Here is a 23,994-nt window from a genome sequence, read left to right as displayed (position 1 = left end):
GTGTTCCACAGACAGAAGAGAAGGGACACTATGAGCAGTATGTCTTTTATTTTTCATGTGTCTGTCCCTGTGTGAATTGAAGAAGGCAGACAAGGTTTCTACCTGCCATTTTTTTTTTCCCAAGAGGAGCAACACTGCTCATAAAAATCTACTCAATGACTGTCCTGAGCTTGTTAGGAGACCATGAAACATCAGCCCCTATCCAGTCTTACACATCTTCATTCACACTGGAAATTGGAATGGCAGTTGTGGATCATATGCCTTGATCTCCCTTCCTCAGTAGATTCCCATTGCTCCAGATGGCCCCTACACTGGTTAGTGTAATAAATCAGGTAGTCAGGGGGAATAGCCAGGAGGATAGAACTTATCCTTTTCCTGTCTAATTAACATACAAGGGCTGATCAAATGAAGCACTGTCAATGTCTGGGCCAAACTTTAGTGTGCATCAGAACTCCTGAAGAGCTTGTTAAACACAGATTGTTGAGCCCTAACCCCTCAATTTCTGATTCAGAGACTACACTTTGAGAATCACTGAGCTAGGCTGTTGGTTTTCAACCTTGTTAGCTGCATGTTAGAATCACTTGGGAAGCTAAAAAAGCAAACACAAACCTCTCTCCAAAAAAACACAAAAACAAAACAAAAAGAAAAAAACAACCTTGCCCAGATTATATCTGAGATTAATTGCAACAGAATCTATATGGGTGGCACTAGACACTGATATTTTAAAGGTCCCCAGGGGATTCCAATGTGCAGCCAAGTTTGAGAATCACTGATCTAGGCTCTTGACGCAGATGCCCATTAATGCAGGTACATTAGGTAAAGTCAGTAGAACCAAATGTAGTTCTGAGGCAGGATACTTTTGTAGTCTGGGCATCTTGGGATGAACGTGGCTGGTGATGAATTGTGATGGTAACTGACTCCTCTTGGATCATGGCTTGAGCAGAATGAAGGTTGAAATGGCAATCGTGGAAAATGGTAGGCAAGCTGAATAGGGAAACAGAAAATGATTTCTGGGGAGCAGTGACAAACCTTTGCAAAGTGGAAACCATACATTTATCCTGGGGCTCTTCCCCCAAATGTGTAATTTCCCCCACTAGTTATTAGCCTGAGCAAGGAAAATGGATATTTCAACTGATCCAGGGTTAATAAACTTCCTGGACAGTTGCAGACAGTAGGTCAAAAAAGTTAAGGATATTGGTGTGAGAGTGGCTAAAACGCTGGACCTTAGAGTCTAGAGCTTAATCCCAATGATGAACTCAAGAGAAAGTTTTCTTTTCTGCTAGGCATGTACTGGATATACAAGGTGTCCCCAAAAATGGAATAATTATTAATTCCAATGGTTAAATCTGAAAAGAAACATCAATTGAGCTACCAGCCATTAACATTTGGAGGGCGGGGGGAAGACACCCTGTATATACACAATATCCCTTTCTGAGAATAGTCACGCCCTTCCCTATTATAGTGAGGCGAACACAAAAGCCGGACCCCACAATTGGGGTAGATTGTGACCCAGATTTGGCTAATCCTACTATCCCTTTCCCCTGAATACAGTGATTGGTCCAGGGGTGAGCACCAGACCCAAACTGGGCCAACCATAGCCCTTGCCTGTAATTGATATTTGGGAGGGACAGTGTAGTTTGAGGCAACATTAGATAGGATGGAAGGCTACTCCAACCAGTTGCTTTTGAACGGACACCTGAGTAACAAGAATCTGCCTGGCAGGGATGGCTCAGTGGTTGAGCGTCCACCTGTGAACCAGGAGGTCACGGTTCCATTCCTGTCAGGCTCAAGCCTCGGTTGCCAGCTTGATCCCAGTTGGGGGGAGGGGGGCGATGCAGGAGGCAGCCAATCAATGATTCTCCTTTATCTCTCTCCCTCACCCTTCCTCTCTGAAATCAATAAAAGCACATTACAAAGAAAAGAAAAAAAAAAAAGAATCTTGTGCAAAGCAGAGCAGAGGAAGTAACAAGTACAAACGTTCTGAAGCGAGATGGGCTGGCTAGGCTTGTTCACGACGTAGAAAAGGCTAGCGTAGAAGGCTGTTCCCATTGTGTGAACCTTCATAGTTCAGTCCAAACCTCTCGCCCCCCCTCCAATAAGCCTTCCAGGACCGCAGGGCAGGTCTTCCTGCGTCCCCAGCTTCTTCCTGGGATCTAGCGGGCCTGTGTTTCCTAGACTCACGTATAAGGGATGCAGGTTGGGGTTTTAAGGAGGTCCCCCAGTCTCTGCCCGGCGAAGAAGAAGAAGCGAAGCCGACTCCCAATTTCTGCAGCCGTCAAAACTCAGGGAGCGACACCAGCGCGCAGAGCGGCCGGTCGCAGGGCGGAAGTTCATCCCCGGAGCCGTTCTAGGAAACCCGGAGGACCCAGCTCCTTAGTGACCCAGGGGCTGAAGGGGGCAATGGCCGGGTCGCAGGGCCACGCCAGGGGGCAGCTTTGGCAGGCAGTGGCGAGAAGGCGCTCCGGTGACGGTGCGAGTCCGCCGAAGGCTACGCCGGAGAGGGGAGGAGGCGCCGGCGTGCGAACCACCTGCTCCTCCCGCGGAGTGCGGCGCGCGCTGATTGGCTGGAGTGCCTCCCGGTACCGGAAGCAGCCGAGGCCCGTCGCCAGTGAGACCAAGACAACAGCTGCGGGCTGTGTGCGAGCGGGCGGAGCAGCCCCGGGAGCCCGAGCGGAGCGAGCGTGGGGCGGGAGCGGCCCGCGGTGAGACCTCATTCCGTCCCGGCGGGAGGGAGGAGGGCGCTAGGCTCCCGACTTCCCGGCCCGCGAGCCGAGGGGAAACCCAGCGTTAGGCCCGTTCCCGACTCGGGTTCGCTTTGTGACCTTGGACTTGATGGTCAGCCCGGGCCTCCGTGTCCCACCCGCACACCGAGCGTGCGGTTCCGTGCCTGTCAACCGCGAGGGCGGAAGAAGCAGGGGTACGCCCTTCCTCGGTTCCGAGGTGGGGGCCAGTGGGAGCTGTGGCTTTCTGACAGACCATCCCCAAGTACACTGCGGGGAGGAAAGGTGAGGCGCTGTCAAAAACTCAACCCCCCCTTCCCCCCCACCCCCCCAGGCATATTGTGCCTTGTGCAGGCAGATAGGATATTGGCTTATGAGGGTTAGTTTTGGAAAGGAGACAAGTAATAGAGCCTTCTTGATTGTAGGAACCAGGGGGAGGACAGCGGAAAGGATGGTAATAGTGCTTTAAATTAAATACCATCCCGATTGGGAAAAGGAACTCATTTCTACAAATGGTTATTGTCATCAGCTATGTGTCAGGTATCGTTCTAGGCTGTTTAGATACACAATGAATGAAATATCTGGTTAGTCCTCAAGGGTATCACAGATTCGTTATGTAGATAAGGCATTTACACAGATTCATGTAACAAAATTTGCCAGGTACCTGAAATGTGCTAGGCACTGGGAATACCAAGATGACTAGAACTTCGTCCTTGCTCACGTTATAAAGAGGGAAGCAGACATGAAAGTAGTCTAATACTACAAGATGGAGACGTCTTAGGGGCAGGGAAGAGAACAGAAGGGACTGTCTGTGCCTGGCTGAGTCCCGTAGATGTTAAGTGCACAAGGTGGCCAGGCAGCGGGAATAACCTGTTTGCAAAGGCGAAGACGCTTTCAAGAATAGAGAGTGTTTGCACTGCAGGATCCTGAGCTTTCAACAGTCATTGGAGAGCGTGGAACAGGTGATGGAAAGGGCGACAGGGGCCTGGCCAGGAGGGCATTATGAGCCACGTTAAGTTTTTGTTCTGTAGGTTTTGGGAAGCAGTGAACAGGAAGCGACATGGTAACTCTAGTACAAAGAAAGAGGTGAGTGAAAAGCTGGTGCAGAGGACCAAGAGAAAACCTCCTTCCTGCAGGTGTTAGTGGAAACTTTGGGGAGGAGGTGATTCTTATACTAGATATTGAGTATCTGGCCTTTCAGAAGTTAAGGGAAAGGATTTGTATCAAAAGTAAATGCTTTTGTTTGTAATGTAATGTAAGTAAGACTACAGCTCAAGTTGGCTTAATGCATGCTATTAACTCTCCTTATTAGAAGACAACAGGCAAAGTGGTTTCAGGACTGACTTAATCTCTTGGCCCTGGTTCCATTTCCCCTCAATTTTCTTAGCTTTACCTGCCGTCACCCACAACTTGGGAGTGAAATGGCAGTAGCAGTTCCAGGCAAGCATATATAGAAGTCTCTTCCTGAGACTTCTCTCAGGATGGCAGGAAACTATTCCCAGAAGCTCCCAGCAAACTTCCTCAGATTGTCACTGAGCCAGATGAAGGCATACGTTCACTTCGGAACCAGTTCCTGCTGTTTGGAGCAGTCACTTGCAAGTGGGATGGTATTAATTTGACTGGGTTAACTCAGTTGGGATTCACTCCTGGAGTTCTGAGAGCAAGGCCACTACAAACTTTTTTTCTCAAATACCCCATAAAATAATTTGAAAAGCTTTGTATCCTCTTACACATATGTAAGTTGACATCCAAAATGTTTCATCTTTTTTTTTTTTGTCATAAATTTGAATAGTTGCAAAGGCTATTACTTTTGGTGTATTATAAATTTTGACATTTCAAAATTAAACCTCATGCCATTTCCCTGGATGCCTGTCCTTGGTTCCTTGTGCTCACCACATTCTTCACCTTCTCTGTGACCTCCATCTATCAGCATCCTATTCCTCCCTCACTCCACTTCATTTGCCTCCCTGTCTCAGTCATCGCAAATGTGTCCTGATTAACATGCTCAAGTTCCTCACTCTCTCTTTCTTCCATCATACATATCTCTAGACTCTCAGCTGCCCTGGGGCTGTCAAAAGTGTCACTGGAGAAAGATAGGAAGCCATGCCTATTGACTTCTCACACTGATACTCTCTATCATACTTGTCTCATAAGGAAGTTGAGAGGGGTTAACAGGCTATTGTCTATAGGTTGCTTAGCACACAGTGCATGGTAAGCACTCATCATTACTCTCCACATCAAAATCCTCACTTCTTATCTACACATAATACATTGATGTTAGAATGTTCTTTCTGTTCCTTTATTCCTTCTGTACTTCCTGGCCTCTGAGGATTTGCTTACCCCATTCTCTGCTCAAAATGCTGTTGTGCAGTAAGTCTTCGAACTGAAATACATGGAGGACGTACACAAACCCTTTCTGTAACATCTGTGAGCACATGGATTGTTGAATGGGAATCAGTTTCTAGATCCTTGACTTCAATATTTATCGTTGCTTACAACCGATGTACTTGAGATTGGGCCTGTGGTCTATAGCTTTCTCTTTTCCTCCTCTACAAAGGAAAGACACACCTCTTACCCATGGCCTCCTGAATTTTGCTATGGTGTATTACTCTGGGTAGAAAAACCTCTGGAGTAATACACAAAGGGAGGGTTTGTTGGGTAAGTAAATGATCCTGGACCTTTTGTAATTTAAGTCCTAATCTTTGCTTTCAACAAAAATTTTAAAACATCAAATCAAACTGTTGGCTGATAGATTATTTATGTATTTATTTTTTTACTGCAAATTACAGTATGATTTTTGGCAGGTAAGTTCAAAGGATTGAGTGTTATTTGCTGTCACAAGAGGTGTTGTAAACTCTGACTTAAGCAATTTGGGCAAACTCAGGTCCAGTCACAGTATCTAGGGTCAGTCTGATAAGCATAACAGGAATGTGATTCTAATTCAGAAAAAGGAATCTAATCACTTGTATTATATCTTCCCTGTCTGCCCTCAGAAGTTTAGGGAAGGGTAGGGGCAGTCAAGATGGGGGATAGGAAAAAAGAGCAAGAACTGACAATGTGTCTATAATACTGCTGCTGTGCACATGGTTAGCTACTTGGTAGATCAGACCTTGGGTAGGGATAGATGCACCAGATGGAGAGTGGGATAACTTCAGTCATTAAGACTGCCTAACACAGTGTTTCCAAACCTGGTAGGTCATCAGAATCACCTGTGGTACCTGTTAAAAGTACAGATCCCTTGGCCCACCCCTGGAGATTCTGATTCTGAGAGTTCTGAGGTGGGAAATAAGTATTTTAAAATATTTCCCAGTTGATTCTTATGCATCTGGCCTAGTTCCAAGCCAGAATCATTATTTAAGATTCATCAAAACAGATCAAAACAAAATAAAAAACATCTTGCTATGGTCACAAGCCTACTAAACAATTTTCAGAGCCTAAGAAATTTTCAGTGTTTTATGTGGTTTCCCATTGTAGATTTTCATCTGGGCATTGTGGTCCTTTCAGAGCATATTTCTCATTGTTAATGAATAGGTGGGTATCTGGTTTATGCATTAGTATTTTGTGAAGTTTTCTGAGCCTGCTCTAGGATGTATTGAAAACACACACACACACACACACACACACACACACACACACAAATCCAGGTCTGCAGCACTGAAGACTATTCTGAACCGTGGAGATCCAGTGAGGTCTGCTTGTCATCCCCCAGACTGAGGACCAAGAATGGTCATCCTCAGGTGGCACCTCCATCTTATCTCTCTCCAGAAACAGCTAATTTCAATTCAGAAAAGTGAAGTGAAAAACAGAAAGATAGGAAATTAGGTTTGGAAATGTAAATTTAGACATGAGTAGTAGAGTGTTTTCATGTGAGGATGAGGTTTAATGTATGGCTGTTCCTCTGGAAAAATCAACCAAATGGAGATTGGCTTTGATTTTTATATGAGGAGATACCTATAAAGCAGTATTTAACAGATGACATTCATATTGTGTCACTGGTAGAATGCGAAGCAACAGAATGATCAGATGGGGTCAAATTTAGTAAATGACATTAATATTGTGTCACTGGTAGAATGTGAGGCAACAGAATGGCCAGATGGGGTCAAATTTAGTTGGGGAAGACTTTCTGAATTTGAATTTTGAACCAGATCTTGAAGCTGGAGATAGGTGCTTACCTAACTTTCATATCTTTATCTTGTTTTATGGTGGACAAGTGATTTTCCATATGGTGTGGCCATGAATGATGACTTTGTAAAGAGCTAGATCAGGGGTCCTCAAACTTTTTAAACAGGGGGCCAGTTCACTGTCCCTCAGACCGTTGGAGGACTGGACTATAGTTTAAAAAAAACTATGAACAAATTCCTATGCACACTGCACATATCTTATTTTGAAGTAAAAAAACAAAATAGCAAAAACACCCACATGTGGCCTGCGGGCTGTAGTTTGAGGATGCCTGAGCTAGATGATGGAAAAGAAGTAACTGTAGGAGAGATGAGGGTGAAAAGGAAAGGCCAGAGAGGGGGCCTGAAGTAGATAGGGACTTGTTCTGGGCTGAGTATTAGAGAGAAATTTATTTAAGACAGTACGTTCCAACTCAAATGGTACCGTGGATAGCTAAATTCTCTATAATGGATCCTTACAATTATATGGACACGTATTATCTATAATTTTCAACAAATAGGAGAAATCCAGCTTTGGGGTGCCCACCTACTCCATGGGAAAATAAGAGAAATGCTGAGGCAGGAAAAGTTGAAGAAGATTCCAGTTTATTTTGAGGAGTAGCACAAAGAATTTCCAAGGCTTCAGGATTCCAATAGGAGATAAGTTCCTAGCAGGTGTTGGAGGTATTGGGGCGGGGGGAGGGGGAGGTAGGGGAGAGGGGTGGTATTACCAGGCTGCACTGATGAGTGACTAAAGAGGCCCCAGGGTAGGATGGTGGTAGTAACTACCATTCTGAGGATGACTTGGGGGGCGGGGGGGGGGGGCAGAGAAAAAGGGCAGTACAAAGGTCACCCAAAAATCATCACTTTCCCTTTCCCTCACTACTTGGCCCCAGTCTCTCCTGCCTCTCAGGGTCTTCATTTCTTCAGTAATCGCACATGTTCCCTCTTAATCCCTGTCTCTCTACTGGCACCATCACTCCTACTATAAACATATTCAAATCTTGCCCATCATAGAACATTCTTCTTTGGCTTTTCTTTGATCTCTAATGCTACTGCTCATCTTGGTCCTCTCCTTCCAAAAAATTTTTAAAAATATTTTTATTGATTTCAGAGAGGAAGGGAGAGGGAGAGAGAGATAGAAACATCAATGATGAGAGAGAATCATTGATTGGCTGCCTCCTGCATGCCCCCACTGGGGATTGAGCCCACCACCCAGGCATGTGCCCTTGGCCAGAATCGAACCTGGGACCCCTCAGTCCGAAGGCCGACGCTCTACTCACTAAGCAAAACCGGCTAGGGCTCTTCCCAATTTTTTGAAAGAAGCAGCAAATTTACTAACCACTCCACTGTCACTGGCTTCTGCTTTTTTCATTCTACTGAATCTGTTCTCACAGATCATCTGTGACTACCTAATTGTCCCAGTAGACGTTTTCCAGTTCTTATTCTACTGGATCACTTAACTGCATGTGACATTTAAAAATTCCCTCTGCCATTGCCTTGATGACTTCTATAGCAGTATATTCTGATTCTTCTCCTACTTCACTAATCATTTTTTTTTCTTCTTTCACCCATTCCTTTTTTAGGGCCCTAACAGGAAACAGATACTTCACTCAAATTAAAATAATTTGGGGATGGTTTATTTGCAAAGAGGTTTTATAAATGTTATGTGTGGGGTCGGGGGGCATGGTGTTGAGGCAACTGTGGAGTGATCACCAGCCCCAGGTCATAAGAGACAAGAGGTAGGAGAGGTTACTGGAGAACCCAGTTAGTTGTTGAGACATTTGGGTAGGATAGACTTCTTGAGAGTAGTAATGACCTTCAATTGAGGGAAACTGTCAGCTCAAAGTGATCTCAAGAATCAGGAGAGTAAATACCCTGATCTTATTCTCTTCCCTACTTCCAGCCTCCTGCTGAGCCTCCCCATTGATGGAACACAACTAGAGGCCAGAGGACCTGTTGATTTGTGCTGATAGGTTAGCCTTCTGGGGCAGAGAGCAGGGTGGAGAAAGGTAGAGGAAGATAACTGGAGTACCCTTAAGTGTTAGCTTTGGCTTTTTATGTGTCTGTCCTAGTATATCTGACAGTTATACTATACTCATACCATCTATGCTGAGTACTCTCATGTCTGAGTACACCCAACTCCTGACTGCTCTATACTTTAGACTAATACAATATATTCCTTGATATAAAATATAGATTCCTTGATACCTTTATATGGATATATTGAGATTCATCTAGTCCAAATAGATTTACTCTTCCTTTCTAAACTAAATGCTCCTCCAGTATTCTCAACCTCAGTGGTACCACTATTCATCTAATTACCATTCCTCAAACAAATGGAGATCTGGCACCATCTTGAACTCTTCCCTATACATATATCTATATCCAATCACACACTAAATTTTACAGAATTTGTCCTTTTAAATATTTCTCCAGTATGTCCTTTCATTACTACGGTTGCCATAGTTAGATTTAATCACCCTTTATCTTGATTACTTCATCAACCTTCTAACCGATTTCTCTATGTCTAGGAATAGTACTTTCTAGTTCAGCCACTGAATGGCCACTAGTGTACATCTACCTAATGCTAGTCTGACAATGGACTATTCTTGGCTTAACTAAAGTCCCATAGGTGCCCATTCCCCTTGAGAATCACCTTTCACAGTTAACACTTTTACTGATGGGATGATTGTGTTCCTCAGATTTGCTATGGTACAAAAATGCACTGGCCTAGGCAAAGGGCCTCTTTAATATTAGCTCCAGGTTGCTTACTACCTGAACAGAGACCAGGCTTATTCTCCCATCATTTGGACTTTACTTCTGTGACTGGGACAGCTAAATTCCTAGGGCCATTGTGCCAGTTAGGAGTAGTGGCTTTATAAATAAAAAAACAAAACATAATAGCTCAAGCAAGGCAAAGTATTTTTTTCTTAAATAAAAGAAGTACAGAGGCAGACATTCCAGGGCTGCTATGTCAGCTCCATGGAATCATCAGGGACCCAGGTTCTTTCCAGCTCTAGTCCTGTCATAGGGAGTGCCGGAGTACTCATGGTTCAAGTCAGCACTCCAACTATCAGCTCATGCCCCAGGCATAAGAGGGAAGAAGAGGGTGAAGAAATGCATCCTCTCACCCTGAAGGAGACCTCCCATAAGTTCTTTGTTTTTAAATTTGCATCTTCCTCTCTTGTTGACCAGAAGTTGGTCACATGGTAATACCTAGCTGCAAAGAAGTCTGAGAATTTCTTCTTTTTCCTTCAAATTAAAAGAGAAAGTTTATATAGAAAGTTACAGAGGTAGTAAAGTGAGCTGTAGAAGAAATGGGCTAAGGAAACAAGTTACAAAGGCAAAAGGCCCTGCTCTAACCAGTTTGGCTCAGTGGATAGAGCGTCGGCCTGCGGACTGAAGGGTCCCAGGTTCGATTCCGGTCAAGGGCATGTACCTTGGTTGCAGGCACATCCCCAGTGGGGAGTGTGCAGGAGGCAGCACACAGATCAATGTTTCTCTCTCATTGATGTTTCTAACTCTCTATCCCTCTCCCTTCCTCTCTGTAAAAAAATTAATAAAATATATTTAAAAAAAAAAAAAGGCAAAAGGCCCTTGGAGTGTAGGAAAGTACACTTAAAAAGAAGATTTGAATGGGCGTGCTCTGGGGGAGAGAGCTGAGAATTTATTTCTTTAGCTAGGCTTTTTGCTATACTAAATTAATTCATTATTCTGTTGCTGATGAGGGAGGGAAGAATGAAATTGGGATAGAAAACTAAAAATCTTTGCCACAGCCTTTTTAGAAGTTTTTAAAAAGTATAGGCTTTGGTTGGGGGGATAAGGACACATATGTAATACCTTAATCAATAAAGAAATTTTTTAAAAAGTATAGGCTTTGGGTCTGTAAACATACTAAGAAAAGTCTATAAAGGGACCAGTTACAAAATTAGTATGCAAAAATCAACAGCATTACTATCTATATAAATAATAACCAGTTGGAAAATATATGAAAAACATACTAAAAGAAAATTCATACAGAGACATGATAGATACAAACATTAAGATAAGTTAGGAAATTTTGCAAAATTATACTAAAATTTATTTAGAAAAATATTAAAATAGGAAATATGTGAAAAAGAAGACTAATGAGAGAGAACTTGCTCTAACATTTTAAACAAGCTATAGTAGTTTGAACAATTCAGTATTAGAGAGCGAATAGACAGATTAATAGAACTGAGTGGAGTCTGAAAATTGACCCAGAAATTAACCCAAATATATATGGCCTTTTAGACTAGGACAGTGGTTGGCAAACCGCGGCTCGCGAGTCACATGAGGCTCTTTGGCCCCTTGAGTGTGGCTCTTCCACAAAATACCATGGCCTGGGCGAGTCTATTTTGAAGAAGTGGCGTTAGAAGAAGTTTAATTTTAAAAAATTTGGCTCTCAAAAGAAATTTCAATCGTTGTACTGTTGATATTTGGCTCTGTTGACTAATGAGTTTGCCGACCACTGGACTAGGATATAGGTGACATTTCAAATCCGCAGCGGAAAGAAAAATAGTTATTTATACAATTTACTAACTGTCTGGAGAGAATTAAGCTAGAACCTTACTTCATGCAAATGTAAGGGAGTCAAAGGTAGAAGTAACTACCCTTGTGCTAGTTATAGCTAAGTCATGTTAACTGTTTGAATGGGTACATATACAATCCCCTGTTCTGTAAAGCTGGTGAGTACCACAGGACTGGGCTCAGGAAGTTTCTCTTGCTACTCATTTTCTGGTTACTTTTTCTATAAATCCAAAAGTTGTTTGTATTAGTCATTTTTGCCCCTTCTCCCAACCTTTTCTATACCATTTATTAATATAGCCACCATTTCCCCTAAACGTTTTTCTTGCCAAACCTCAGGTTCTTCCCCAACTCACTGTTAATGTTATGGAATTTTTATCAGCACCTCCTTACCATCCATTTCCTGTTTTTCTCCTTAACGCTCTTCCTCTGATAATTTCTCTCACTCTTTTCAGTCAGCATGTGCCGTATGTTTAGCATGTCCACCATAATTATAAACATCTTCCTTCTCTTCAATTACATTCTACAATTTCACCAGGTACCAAGACTGTTTTTGAGTGTTGTCAGAGCCATGTCAAAGTTCCATACTCTTCTAGCATTAGTTTCATTTAGATATGATATGGCCACTTCACATACTTACTCTCTCTCATTTCAGATTGTAAGATGGGGACTGAGAACAAGGAGGTAATTCCCAAGGAAGAAATTTCTGAAGAATCTGAGCCACATGGGGCAATATTAGAAAAACTTCCAAAGGTAGTTTACGAGGGTCACGAGTTTGGAGTGGCATGTGAAGACAGCTTGTTGGAGGGGCATTCAAGAGAGTCCACAGAAGAGATTATGGAGCAGATGTCTCCTGAGGAGAGAGACTTCGAATCAGGGCTGATTATCTTTAAGAAATCACCCTCAAGTGAGAAAGACCAGGAGAATGAAAGTGAGAGAGTCTGCAGTCCCAGCCCAGACCTGATTACACATCAGGGAGATATTACAGCACAGACAGTTAGTACATTTGCTACCTCTGGCCAAAACTTCATAGAGAAGTTAGAACCTAACAAAACACAGAGAAGTTCTGTGGGAGAAAAGCCTCATACATGCAAAGAATGTGGGAAATCCTTTAATCAGAATTCACATCTTATCCAGCATATGAGAGTTCATAGTGGAGAGAAACCCTTTGAATGCAAAGAATGTGGAAAAACATTTGGAACTAACTCAAGCCTTCGCAGGCACCTGAGAATTCATGCTGGAGAGAAGCCCTTTGCTTGTAATGAATGTGGAAAGGCCTTCATTCAGAGTTCACATCTTATCCACCATCATAGAATTCATACTGGAGAGAGACCTTATAAATGTGAAGAATGTGGTAAAGCCTTCAGTCAGAATTCAGCCCTTATTCTACATCAAAGAATCCACACTGGAGAGAAACCATATGAATGTAATGAATGTGGGAAAACCTTTAGGGTTAGCTCACAGCTTATTCAGCATCAGAGAATTCATACTGAAGAAAGATATCATGAATGCAGCGAGTGTGGCAAAGCCTTCAAGCATAGCTCAGGCCTTATTAGACACCAGAAAATTCATACTGGAGAAAAACCATATCTTTGTAATGAATGTGGAAAAGGCTTTGGTCAGAGTTCTGAGCTTATCAGGCATCAAAGAATTCATACAGGGGACAAACCATATGAATGTAATGAATGTGGAAAAACTTTTGGCCAGAACTCAGAGATTATTAGACATATTAGAATTCATACCGGCGAGAAGCCTTATGTATGTAAAGAATGTGGGAAGGCCTTTAGGGGAAACTCAGAACTTCTTAGACATGAGAGAATTCACACTGGAGAGAAACCCTATGAATGCTTTGAGTGTGGAAAAGCTTTTAGGCGGACCTCCCATCTTATCGTCCACCAGAGAATTCATACTGGAGAGAAACCTCATCAGTGTAATGAATGTGCAAGAACCTTCTTGGATAAATCTGAGCTGCTTCTCCACCAGAAAATTCACATTGGAGAGAAACCTTATAAATGTAATGAGTGTGGGAAAACATTCAGCCAGCATTCTCAACTTATCATACACCAGAGAATTCACACTGGAGAGAAGCCTTACGAGTGCCAAGAATGTCAGAAGACCTTTAGTCGGAGCTCTCACCTCCTCCGACATCAAAGTGTTCACTGTATGGATTGATTTGCAAAATAGGAAGGCGTTCTGTGGAAAAGCTGAAGTTAGACTTATTCATAACCTACACCCCAATTTTTCAGATCAACTGAATGGACAGAACCTCCTCTGTTCTGGTTTTAATTTAAACATTTGGTCAAATAGTATGAGGCACTTTTATGAGTTATTCATTTAGAAGTTTCAGTGTACTGAGTTAAATTATAAAAGCTGTTTCAGGCCTTAATTCTCTGCCCCTCTTTCCTTCCCTTCTTCCTCCCCTAGTGGGTCACATACCATTAGGGGTCTATATACCAGCCATCTAGCCTCAATTTGTACTCTTCAGGAAAACGGGAGGAATGTGATTCCTCCACTTCCTAAGAATGGGAGTCAACTCATTGAATGTTACCCCTAAAATGCTGGAAAGTTGCAGCCTAAAAGACACACTTTGTTCTCTTGTCCAACATTTAGCACTGGAATAATTTAGTAAGCTTTTATTAGCTTCAGAATCTTTCAAACATGCTATCAAGTTCCCATTGAAGATGGCAGCACGAATGAAATGGAAATCTGGGTCATTTAATAACTCCTGCTCAAAAAGGTTTCCAGGTCGGAGGAAACTGACAGGAAAATTATAGGATCATAAGTAAAGGCCCTTAGAATCTAGAGGGGCTGGTGAGCAAGGCCAGGGGATGGAAAACATGTGAGACCAGACTATTCAGCATGGGCAGAGCAGCTGTTTAGCAGCTATTTCACACTGGGCTACTCTGACTGCTCCAGAGAACTTAGCTGCATTCACTTTTGGCCCCAGCTCCTGCTGCTGCTGGCAGATACCATGCCAGGAAGTAGCAGAGAGCACGGTGCAGCTTTACTATCACCAGGCACCTGGCACAGTGATGAACCAGTTCACCTGACTCACCAGGGTCACCTTGCCAAAGTACTTAATACTCTCGTGACCTGGATCCCAATGGACTGATAGGCCTCTTCTCATTTTGCCCGTGGCCTTGGAATTCTCTTTCTTCAGCATCTCTACATGAATTTTCTGTGTTCCTCCTATGTATTTTTCCTTTGAGGAAACACATCCTCATTTTTCACATGTCCATGTTTCTGAGGCAGTGGGTGGGAGTGGGAATTGCACTAATGGGGACCCGGCAGGCTTAGGGTCTGGTTTTAGAGCTAGACCTTGAATAAGGCACTTCACCTCTTGGTTCCTAGTTTTCTCAAAAATGAGGGGAGTTAAACTAAATGATCTCTAAAGTTTCAACCAATCCAGTAGTTCTTTGATTCCTTTTAAAATCTAACTATATACCTTAAATGTTCTATTTTTAACTTTTTCTTTATTACTCTAATACTAATCACTAGTATTTATTGTGTTTCCTATATGCCAGGCACAATGCTAGTTTACACTTTTATTTTCACAGCATATCTATGGTCTAGGTACTCTTAGTCTTTTAAAAAACAGCTTTGTTGAGCATACTTTACATACCATAAAATTCACCTGTTTTAAGTGTTGAGTTGAATGCTTTTTAGTTGGTTCACAGTTGCACACCCATCAATAATGTGGGTAGTCCTACTCCAGTTTAAAAGATGAGGAGGGATGTTAAGTAACTTAACCATGATCACACAGCTGGTAAGAGCCCAAACTCCAACCCTGGTCTGTGCTCTTAACCACTGCTGTGCTGTGGCTAGGTGGATTCATTACTGGCTTATTTGAAATCATTTACACATTTTATATTGCTTCATGGACTTGAATATAAAGGATTTATGTCACGTACTTGGGAAAATAACTGGTCACAGCCAAAACCCACCAAGTGGATTTGTTCTGTACCCCAGTATATGATCTCCCAGGTTCATACCCTTGGCTTGAGAAAAGGGCTGTACAAATAAACAGTTGATTTCACAATTTCCACATCCTTTCAGGTACTTCTTCCTCTAACAATCAAATTAGCAGAAGTTCCTTAACTTACCTCTTTCTGTAGGGTGATTACAAGTGCAGTGTAATCTCAAGCTCAAATTGAATTATACCCAGATCATATCTTTCTCACACGAAACCTCACCTATCCCTTTAACTTCTGATTTCTGTGTTTGCATATTTTATTTCCACATTCAACCCTTACCAGCCCTTAATTTAGATCCCAGCAACTCTCCAAGCCCCCCACCCCCAAGAATCCCCTCACACAAGCACATCCATGATTAACATGACTTTCCTGAAGATGCTGTTATGTAAGAGGTAGAGAAGTGGGTTCACATCCTATCAAACATTTTGACCTCAGACGCCTCTTGGCCAAACCACCACTGAAGTTTTTCTCTGTCCTCCCTCAGGGCTCTGTCACCTTGGCTCCTTTTTTATTTTTTCTTCAGATATCCAATCCCTGCCCTCAGCGCAATTACCTTTTTACACCCACTGTTCAGCAAAAGAAAAGATCCTTCAGTTAACAATCCACTCATTGGGACATGCATTAGTAGGCAGTTAAGTGACCAACTTGCATGTACCTAGCATATTGGGGGGTAGGTCTCACATTCCATTTCAAGAAGAATCTTCCAACAAGAGGAATTCTGGTGAATGAAATTATTTCCACGTTGTTATATATACTATACACACATCCAGTGACCTCATTCCCTGCTATTGTTCACCTCCGTTGCCTCTGGGTTTCTCCTTGTTTGCCTCCCTCCCTCTCAATTTACTTGGGAGTCAAAACCTGATCATAATTTTGACTGGTAGTCACAATTTTTTGCAAGTAAAATTCTATCAAGGAAGAGAAAAAACATGAATTTTATTAATTTTAGAACCATTTAAAAAATCAGGTCTCATAATCTCAAAGGCCTGCCTAAATACCCACAAAGACCTTCAGAATTTTTGCAGCTATGTTCACGTATGTTTCCATCCTCCCCTAATTAAACGGTTTTACTGGTATGCTAACTTTTGGATAAGTAAAGTATTTCTTCATAATTGTACTGGTTCAACACCTTTCTGATGTTTATTATTCTAAAGTACATTGTTTCATTATGGTCTTAATGTGATTTTGTATAATAGTCCCTATCCTGTAGGTGTCACCCTTACCTTAGTACCACACCCTGTTGTGCTCTGTTAGTGTCTGGTTTTGCATAAGCTGATCACTCTGTCCTTGATCTTCTGTTCTGCTTAGTGAGCTCCTTTACCTTTCATAATGGGACAAGTGTTAACCTACTTGTGTGTGTGTGTGTGTGTGTGTGTGTGTGTGTGTGTGTGTGTAGTTTTTCATGATTAACAACTTAATGTAAGATATTCGAGAATTTGGAGGTTCTTTTTGCGTGTGTGTGTTTTTAAAATATGTATTTTTATTGATTTCAGAGAGGAAGGGAGGAGGAGAGAAAAAGAAACATCAATGATGAGAATCATTGATGGGCTCCCTCCTACACACCTCCTATTGGGGATTGAGCCCCAAACCAGGGCATATACCCTGATGGGGATTGAACTGTGACCTCCTGGTTTGACGCTCAACCACTGAACTATGCTGGCTGGGTGGATTCATTTTGTTTGTTTTGTTTTAAATCACCTTATTACTGAGATGTCTGGGCTGGTGTTTATTATTGTTATTGGCTAAAGTACATTAAAAAAAAAAAGTGTTCTAAGTGATTCCTGGTCTAAGGCAGGCCCCTAAGGTTGTTAGGTCAGGGATCTTTGGAACTCAGGAAAGCTCTGCCTATAAAAATGTGCATGCAATTTCAGGGAATTCGTGGACCATCTGAAACCCATCCTTGAACCCCTGTAGTACTTCACAAGTTACTAAAAGCAAATTTTTACCTTAAAAAAACCAACCCAAGTAATCACAATAACCTTTCCCTCACTGCATCCTTCAGCTTTTGGGATAAAACTATGTGAAAATGACCTGCTTAGGCGAACCCCTGAAAATGGACTGTGGCTGGAGTCTCAGTAAAATCTAGTGGATGGGCTAGGACGATTCTGGTAATAACCTGAGGAGGGAGCCCCAGTAGTGCGGAAGGGTGCACATTCATCAGCCACTTGCTGAGCAACTGTTGGGCAATAAGAGCAGTTCTGGGTTTGGGGGCTAAGCACTAAGAGGCTGGTGAAGACATGAGCAATCTACCATCGACCTGATTGAGGTTGAGATTCGGTTCCCAGTCAGGGCACATGCCCAGCTCGATCCCCAGTGCGGGGCATGTAGGAGGAGGCTGATCAATGATTCTCATCATCGATGCTCTATCTCTCCCTTCCTCCCTGAAATCAATAAAATTATATATTTTAAAAAGTTCCTCATAAATAGTTTCTGAGTCCTCATAAATACCTGTTGAGATGCAGCAAGCCCTGGTACCCTTCACTCCCCTGCACTCTGTCCTGACAGAGATTGCCTTATGTGGGGACTGGTAGTGTACGGTGCCTGGTCACATGCCGCACTACCTCTGGGCACAGAGGTGACAGTTATTTTGCCTTCCTGACCTTAATTTCCTGTTTAGAAAACAGTAGTTTTCACCAATTAAGACCAAGGCAAAGAATGCAAGAGAAAATTGGAGTTAAGTCTTTATCACAGTAGCCAGCACATAGGAAATGCTAAGACTAGAGTGAGTTAAGGAGGGAGGGAGCTTTCCTGGCAGAGCGAACAGCTGTGGAAAGGCCACAGGTAAGAGGGCAGTGCCTAGGTCCTTGGGGAACTGCAGATAGTTCAGGGGTAAATGTTGGATTTAGGAAGATAAGCACGTTGCAGAAAATCCTCCCCAACTAGGTCAAACCCCACTGCAGTATCTTGCCTCTCTTTTGTGGCACTTACCATGGTGCTAATTTTCCTTATGATTCTAATTAATCTCACCTCTGATCCACCAGGGCAAAGATGGTTGTCTATTTCTGCTCACCCCTCTTTGTAGCCCCCGTGCCTGACACATATTGAAGCTCAATAAATATTTACTAAATGAGTGGACGAATGGAGCCATATCAGAACATGTGTGCCACTTTAAGGACTGGGCTTCAGGCTCAGGTTAGTGGGAAAGCAATGCAGAAGTTTAGCGATGGGTGGCACTACTGGATTTGTTCTAAAGAAAGGACATTCGGTTGCTCTGTAGAAAGATGGAAACAGGAGGCATATTAGGAGGCTGTAGTAATAACACAAGCAAGAGGTGATGATGGTGGCCTCACTCTAAGGACAACAAAAATAGAGAAAAACGGACTCAGCTGGCAGATTATTGGGTGACATTCCCTTCCTCTACTATACTCACATGCTTTCTCCCCAAAAGTCGTTTCCTATGAAATATTTATATATAGAAACCCCTCTTAATCCACTTTCCAATCACACCTGTTCCTTAAAGAGACTTAATGTCTCTGCCTTGGTCCTCCTGGAGTTTAGGTCTTTAGCTATTTAAGGTCTCATGAAGGCAGACTTTTATCCTTTCAGTTCCTTTTTTTCAAACTTCCAGAGCAGGCTGCTAATAGGTAGATAGTATTCTGTGCAATTCAGGTGTACAAATGGACACAACTACATTCAATTCCACTAAAGCTTTGGATGGATCTTCATTTCAGAAATTGTCTACTTAACTGAAGATTAATTCTTGTCCTCCCTCAGCCACCACTGCACTGTAAGCTCCTGGAAGAACTGTTTTTCTCTAGCCCTATCAAATTATGGCCCTTGGCACATATTAGGCACTCAATTATTTCTTGCATTCATTTTATTTTAACATTTACAGTTGAAAGCATTTCCATACTGTAACAAAAATCTCCCTCTGCTTTCAAAAGTCCAATACATTCAATATAGTACAAGTTCTATCAGAGATGAAATGAAAAGGTTAGTTTTCAATTTGAAGTGTTCAAGCAATAGTTAATTTTTAAAAGCCCAAAGCAAATTATATATTTGCCCACAAAAGAGATAAAAAGACTAATGAAAATGTTAAGAAATGTACTTTGGATTGGAATTTTAATACCTAGTTCTGGTTACGTTACACCAATCAGAAGCATGATTGGTGGTTATACTACATGTATTTGAATAACAAAAAACTCATTATCCTATATAATAAAAGAGTAATATGCAAATTGACCATCACTCCAACACACAAGATGGCTGCCCCCATGTGGTCAAAGATGGCCACCACAAGATGGCCTGCAGAGAGGGCAGTTAGGGGTGACCGTGCTGGCAGAGAAGGGCAGTTGGGGGAGACCAGGACAGCAGAGGAAGACAGTTGGGGGGGACCCAGGCCTGCAGGGGAGGGCAGTTAGGGGTGACCAGGCCTGCAGGGGAGGGCAGTTGGGGGGGACCCGGCCTGCAGGGGAGGACAGTTGGGGGGGACCAGGCATGCAGGGGAGGGCAGTTGGGGGCGACCAGGCCTGCAGGGGAGGGCAGTTAGGGGTGACCAGGGCAGCAGGGGAGGGCAGTTAGGGGCAATAGGGCTGGCAGGGGAGCAGTTAGGTGTTGATCAGGCCGGCAGGGGAGTGGTTAGGGGGTGATCAGGCTGGCAGGCAGGCAGGTGAGCGGTTGGGAGCTAGCAGTCCTGGATTGTGAGAGGGATGTCCGATTGCCCGTTTAGGCCCGATCCCACCGAGATCGGGCCTAAATAGGCAGTCAGACATCCCTCAAGGGGTCCCAGATTGGAGAGGGTGCAGGCTGGGCTGAGGGACACACCCCCCCCCATGCACGAATTTCATGCACTGGGCCTCTAGTTCTTTAATAAGTGCAGTTTAGTAAGCAAAAGATTTTAAAACATGGCACAGGAGAGTAAAAAAGAAGGGCCTGATATTTAGAAAGTTAGAAACCACTGCATTAAATTAAATTACCTTCAAGTCCCTTTCAATATCCTACTTATCCTTATAAACATCTTTTGCACTGTACATACAGGTAAAGGACACAGACATGGGTTTATTAGAATAAAGTACCAATTCCTTTAAAAAAAAAAAAAAAGAATGCTAAATGTCCCAGTTAACTAACGGTTTTCATTAGTTAGAATCTGGGATAACTAAAAAATGTTAAGTATCTTTAATTTTTAATCCAAGTGTATCATTGATAATAACTATTTTGAATTCCTTTTGCTTCCCAAATATATTTAAAGATATTCTCATGTATAAGATTATTACTTTACCTGGTATATGAGATTTGTAAGGAGTTTTAACATTTGAGGCAGGTGATAGGGGTAGGCAAACTTCTGTACCACCATCCACAGCCAGCTTTCAGGTGGGCTTCTCCACATCAAGACCCCAGGATGTCCCTCTGGGGACGTTACAGCCTCCAGTGCTTTGAACAGGTCATATTCTTCATACCAGTCACAAGACAGCACTGTATCTTATACATCTTATATTTTACTTGAATATTTCATCGTGTTTTAAAATGACTAGAGCTCCAGATGCCCTTCTATGTGTCTAAATTTCAGTTTTCACAATTAGTCCATGAGGTAGATTATTTTATCACCATTTTATTATTAAGGAAAATTAAAATCAGAAGGGTTACATAATTTACTCCAATCTTGAAGCCAATATGTCATCCTGGGATTCAAACCCATGTCTGTGGTCCCTGCCCTACACTAGACTGCCTCTTAAAGCAGTTAATTAAATTAAAGGTTTCTGTCAGACTCTGGGCTCCCCTGGGGGTGCTCTGCTGCTGCCCACATCACATGAAAATGCTTGCTTAAATGGCCCCAGGTGCTGGTGTTCTAAATGTCCATGGGCAGGGTTCCTCAAGCATGGCACTCTTGACACTTGGGCCCTATAATTCTTTGTTTGGGGGTGGGGGTGGGCAGGGCTGTGCATTTTAAGATATTAGCAACATTCCTGGTCTTTAGATGCCGGTGTTTTCTTCCCAGTTGTGATAACCAAAATGTCTCTGGACATTACCAAATGTCCCCTGGAGGCAAAACCATCCCAGATGAGAACCATTGATCCCTTTCATGCATCTCCCAAGCTACTCCCACTGAGGAAAGATATGAGGTTGAAATTATCCTTGCCTTACACTGTCCCTTTCAGTAGCTTTCTTATTTGACTCATGAAAATTCATATACAATCTACCAATAGTTTGGAGTATAAGAAATATTTGAGGACTGAGTTTGATTGCACAGACAGGCAGGGCCTAATTACCAAATTAGTTGGCAGCTTAAATAATGACCTCTTTTCAGAGTTCTTTTTAGACTCCCCAATATTCAAATAAGAGGAGTTCAAGACAAAACCACTCTCCCTGTAATCTCCTGACCTTCCAAAACCGATGCTTCTAATTCCCACCAACTCATGTCATCTGAATGCTCTGCTCTGGCACTCAGTCTTACCCTATTCCCCAAACCTCTTGCTCTCCTGTCCCTTGCTCTTTCATTTCCTGATACTTCTAGTAGTCACTACTCTTTTTTTGGGAAACTACCTGCTTAGCTCTTATGTCCTGGCCTTCAGTTATCCTGTTGTCAACTCACTTCTATTATTTCTTGTTTCCTCCCAAGTAGCAGTTCATTCTAATCAGCATTTTCACATATGCATAAGCATATTTTTATGAGGATGAAAAAGGGGAACATGTGTGAAACACATACCTAAGGGGGAGAATTCAACCCAAAGATTTAATCACCCTAAAGTACTTAAAGCAGATTTATACTTGTCACTGGACTAGGTAGTCAAGATTGAAATGGCTCCTTTCATGAAGAATTTAGTTTTAAGGTTGTTGCTAAAGTAATTTCTAATGGTTTCAGTAACAATAGAAGTTTCCTAAAACATTCTCAAGTAATTACATCCTGGGGACCATACTCCAGTGTCAACTCTGAGGCAGAAAAAGGCTATTATGTCCAAGAGCTTATCACCGGATCACACTTACATGTTTTTCATCTAATAGTATTCTTCTAATGTTTTCCTTACTTCAAATGGTTTTCATTAATAAAAATCCTCTATAGTGCAATAAGATGTGGTCTCTACCAGGCTTTTTCTACATTCGTTAGGTTTCTGTTACCTATTAGAATAAGTCCTGCTTGAAGATTCTCTCTCATTCCCAGGTTCCTTTCCAATGTGAAGTTTCTGATGTTTAAGAGCTGTGTGCCCACTGAAGGCCTTCCCACAGCTGCGACGCTCAAAGGGTTTCTCTCCAGTGTGAATTATCTGGTGACTAAATAAAGTGCGAGTTCTGACTGAAGGCCTTCCCACAATCAAGGCACTCATAGGATTTCTCTCCAGTATGAACACAATAGTGTTTAATAAGATACGAGCTTCCCTAAAAGATTTCCCACATTCATTGCATACGTAAGTTTTTTCTCCACTATGAATTCTATGATGTCTCATAAGGTCTGAGCCCTGATGGAAAGTTTTCCCACATTCTTTACATTCATATGGTTTCTCTCCCATATGAGTTAAATGATGAGTGATGAGGTCTGAGCTGCCTTGGAAAGTTTGACCACACTGATAAGCTTTCTCTTCCTGGTGAATTCTTTGCTCTTCTCTAAACAACTCATCCTTGCTGAATGTTTTCTCACTTTCTTTAACTTTCTCTCCAGTATGAAGCTTCTGATGTTTGAGAAAAGCTGTGTGCCAGATGAATGGTTTCCCACATGCCTTACATTCATAGGGTTTCTCACCACTGTGGATTCTCAGATGTTGATTAAGGAGTGAATGCTGACGGAAGACTTTCCCACATTCTTTGCACTGAGAGGGTTTCTCTCCAGTATGAATTTTCTGATGTGCAACAAGGTGAGACCTCTGGCAAAAAGCTTTCCCACATTCACTACATTCATAGGGTTTCTCTCCAGTATGAATTATCCAATGCCGAATTAAATCTGAATTTCCCTGGAAAGTTTTTCCACATTCAGTACATTCATAAGGTTTTTCTTCCCTATGAATTTTCTGTTGTTTGATAAGGTCCAAGCCAGAAGTACAGGCTTTTTCACATTCAAGTTTCTTTCTTTCCAGTATGCAGTCTCTGGTGTTTCAGGAAAGCTGTGTACCCACTGAAGGATTTCCCACATTCACAACATTCATGGTGTTTCTCTCCACTATGGAGTCTCTGGTGTTCAGTAAGGTCTGAACGCTGCTGGAAGGCCTTTTCACATTCATTACACTTGAAGGGTTTCTCTCCAGCATGAATTTGCTGATGTGTGACAAGGAGTGAACTTTGACTGAAGGTTTGTCCACATTCAAAACATTCATAGGTTTTCTCTCCTCTGTGAATTCTGTGATGTATTGTAAGATCTGAGCTTTGACTAAAGACTTTCCCACACGCATTACATATATATGGCTTCCCTCCATTATGCATTCTCTGGTGTAGGATAAGGTTTGAGCTTCCCTTGAAGGCCTTCCCACACTCTTTACATTCATAGGGATTCTCGCCACTGTGGATTCTCTTATGTCTAACCAGCTTGGAGCTCTGATTGAAGTCTTTCCCACATTCATGATATATATAAGGTTTCTTTCCTGTTTGAATTCTTTGATGTATAATAAAATTTGAACTTTGATTAAAGTCTTTCCCACATTCATTACATACATATGGTTTCTTTCCTGTATG

General features: G+C 42.4%; 1 protein-coding gene across 1 annotated transcript; it reads left to right on the top strand.

Annotated features, from left to right (window-relative positions):
- The first annotated feature begins 2,595 nt into the window (after nucleotides 1–2,595).
- On the top strand, nucleotides 2,596–19,639 carry ZFP3 (ZFP3 zinc finger protein). Its single transcript, XM_079798466.1, has 2 exons — nucleotides 2,596–2,702; nucleotides 12,081–19,639. The coding sequence occupies exon 2, from the start codon at nucleotides 12,089–12,091 to the stop codon at nucleotides 13,595–13,597; it is 1,509 nt and encodes a 502-aa protein (XP_079654592.1). The 5' UTR covers nucleotides 2,596–2,702; nucleotides 12,081–12,088; the 3' UTR covers nucleotides 13,598–19,639.
- The last annotated feature ends 4,355 nt before the right edge of the window (nucleotides 19,640–23,994 follow it).

The sequence above is a fragment of the Cnephaeus nilssonii genome (genome assembly GCF_951640355.1).
Source record: "Cnephaeus nilssonii genome assembly, chromosome: 19".
NCBI lineage: Eukaryota > Metazoa > Chordata > Mammalia > Chiroptera > Vespertilionidae > Cnephaeus > Cnephaeus nilssonii.
The sequence above is the reverse complement of the archived record's forward strand: the minus strand, read 5'-3'. Positions and strand labels throughout refer to the sequence as shown.

Coding starts and splice junctions, on each gene's coding strand:
- ZFP3 (XM_079798466.1), top strand. CDS start 12,089: ATGGGGACTGAGAACAAGGAGGTAATTCCCAAGGAAGAAATTTCTGAA.